The sequence below is a fragment of the Monodelphis domestica genome, chromosome X, assembly GCF_027887165.1.
Source record: "Monodelphis domestica isolate mMonDom1 chromosome X, mMonDom1.pri, whole genome shotgun sequence".
Lineage (NCBI taxonomy): Eukaryota > Metazoa > Chordata > Mammalia > Didelphimorphia > Didelphidae > Monodelphis > Monodelphis domestica.
The window spans coordinates 38,253,635-38,255,852 of NC_077235.1; the positions used below are offsets into that span (position 1 = coordinate 38,253,635).

At 48.6% G+C, this 2,218-nt stretch overlaps 1 protein-coding gene across 1 annotated transcript; it reads left to right on the forward strand.

Moving 5' to 3' along the window:
• The first annotated feature begins 260 nt into the window (after positions 1–260).
• On the forward strand, positions 261–1,823 carry LOC103096914 (uncharacterized). The gene is made up of 2 exons (XM_007507243.2): positions 261–368; positions 592–1,823. The coding sequence occupies exon 2, from the start codon at positions 658–660 to the stop codon at positions 1,768–1,770; it is 1,113 nt and encodes a 370-aa protein (XP_007507305.2). The 5' UTR covers positions 261–368; positions 592–657; the 3' UTR covers positions 1,771–1,823.
• Positions 1,824–2,218: the final 395 nt, after the last annotated feature.

Below are 2,218 nucleotides of genomic sequence, written 5' to 3' on the forward strand. Positions count from 1 at the left end.
CATGCTACAGATTCTCAGACATTTTTAGTACATCCATCAATAATAGAATTGAGACTTTTCCCTCTTTACAAAACACTAGTTGTTAGAAAGGATGGGGAGGACACAGGGGCAAGCTCTACTGATGTATGGAATGGAAGAAATCAATGGCATTTTATTTTTGAAAAGTGAATTCTAGGTTTGTTTTTAATAAACGGGTCTTGAAGCCCTTTTCTTCAGCCTGATAGCACTCCCCCATGATGTCAGCAGCTGTGAGCCAATGAGGCTTATTGTGAGGTAATGGGCAGGTCACAGTCACTGAGGGAGTTCTAGGGAGGAGACTGGAGCCCAGGCTTCTTCAAAGCCTGGATGCGAACACGCTCAGATATCAGGTCAGTAGAGCTCCCCAATCCCCTCCCCTTCCCCCAAATTTGAGGTCCCTGTAAAGCCCGGGGGTGAGGGGTGGTATTTGAGTTCATGGTGAGCAGTCTAGGCTATTTTTCCAAATCAGATCACAGAGGAAAATCTTCCTCTACTCTGGTTTTTGGTAGCTGAATAAAACACAGGCTCCCATTCCCCCTGGCCCATCCTCAAGTCTCTTTTCTCAATTCACAGGTTCACCAGAATTGTTAGGGGAGGGCCTCCAACCCTGAAATTCAGCCTGAAGGCTTACTCCTGAATATGAAATCCTGGGTTGGCCTTGTGAAAGAAGGCCCCAATCTCCAGGACTTTTGGCTGGCTCAATTAGTGAGCAATGATGATTTCCCACTGATGCCCGAGAGGAGGGCAACCAGTGGCTGTCCCTGTGGGTCTGTCCAGTATTCACTGCAGCTTGACAGTAGAAGCCCAAATCCCCAAGATGTTTGGTGGGTACAACAAATGGGCAAAGAGAGTTATACACAGGCGACCCTGAATATTGTTCCAGTGGAAGATTCCCTTGGGACAGCTGGGTGCTCATCCCATATTCCAAATAGAAGCCAAGATCTTAAAACTTTTTGGCTAGTCCAACCAGTGGACAAAGATGGTCTCCCAGAAAGGCCCACAAAGAAGGATGTAGGTGGCCAAGTGATGGGGGGATCTGGGTCCTCACCACACTTTCAAGAAAGGGGCCCTGATCCCCAGACTCTGTGGGAGGTCCAACAGGTGGGCAAAGACCACTTCCCACGGAAACGCGGGAAGACAGCTCAAGGTGGCCGTCGTTTTGGGACTGGTTGGTATTCAGCACAGCATCAAAACAGGGCCAATGGTCCTCAGACTTCTTGGTTCGTGCAACAAGTAAGCACAGATGATGTCCAGATGCCTGGGAAGAGGGTTCCTGGTCCTACTGGGGACTGCTGGTATCCACCACATTTCCATACAGGGAGCCCTGATCACCAAGATATCTGGCTGGCCCAACCAGTATACAATGCCTATGTCCCAGTGATACCCATGAAGAGAATTCGAAGTGACTGCCCTTTTGGGGCAACTTGGTACTCACCACAATTTCTACAAAGGGTACTTGATTTACACATTCATGCCCACCATCACCACTGTGTAGGACATGCCCACCATCACCGCTGTGTACGACATGCCCACCGTCACCGCTGTGTACGACATGCCCACCGTCACCGCTGTGTACGACATGCCCACCGTCACCGCTGTGTAGGTCATGCCCACCATCACCGCTGCACAGGACATCTGTGTCTCCCAACTAGGCTTGAGCAGAAGAGAACCAGCGATTCTGTCTTTTTTGTGATATGTGATGAGACAAGTCCAGAATACATTTATATTCCTTGTCATCCTACCCATCAGTAATAAAAATCTCTTCATTCATGCCATGAAATAAAGAGTTTGAAAGGGTACAGAAAGAGTTTGTGTCTTTATTGTTGGTAAAATATAACACCTGTCCCTAAAGCACTGCTTGATGCTTACAACCACAATGACATCAGGGTTTGGTCCAGGGGAGGGGTCAGCCCAGACCTGTCCACAATCCCCAACATACCCCTGCATCCATATCATCATTACTGACATCACTGCTTCATTCCACATGCCCACCAGCTCACATAAGGGAGAGTAGTAGCTCTGTTCGGTTTTCATGGCGAGTACTTCCATTTTGTCCATGCTGAACAAACTCCTCTATCTTTGAGGACAACCAAGTGACATTTTCACCCCTTTCCTCTGGGTGCAGAGGTGTTCAAGTCAGCTTTCACGGGGGCCCCCGAGGATCCTGACATCTCTAACCACAAAGCCTCCCCTTTTGCAG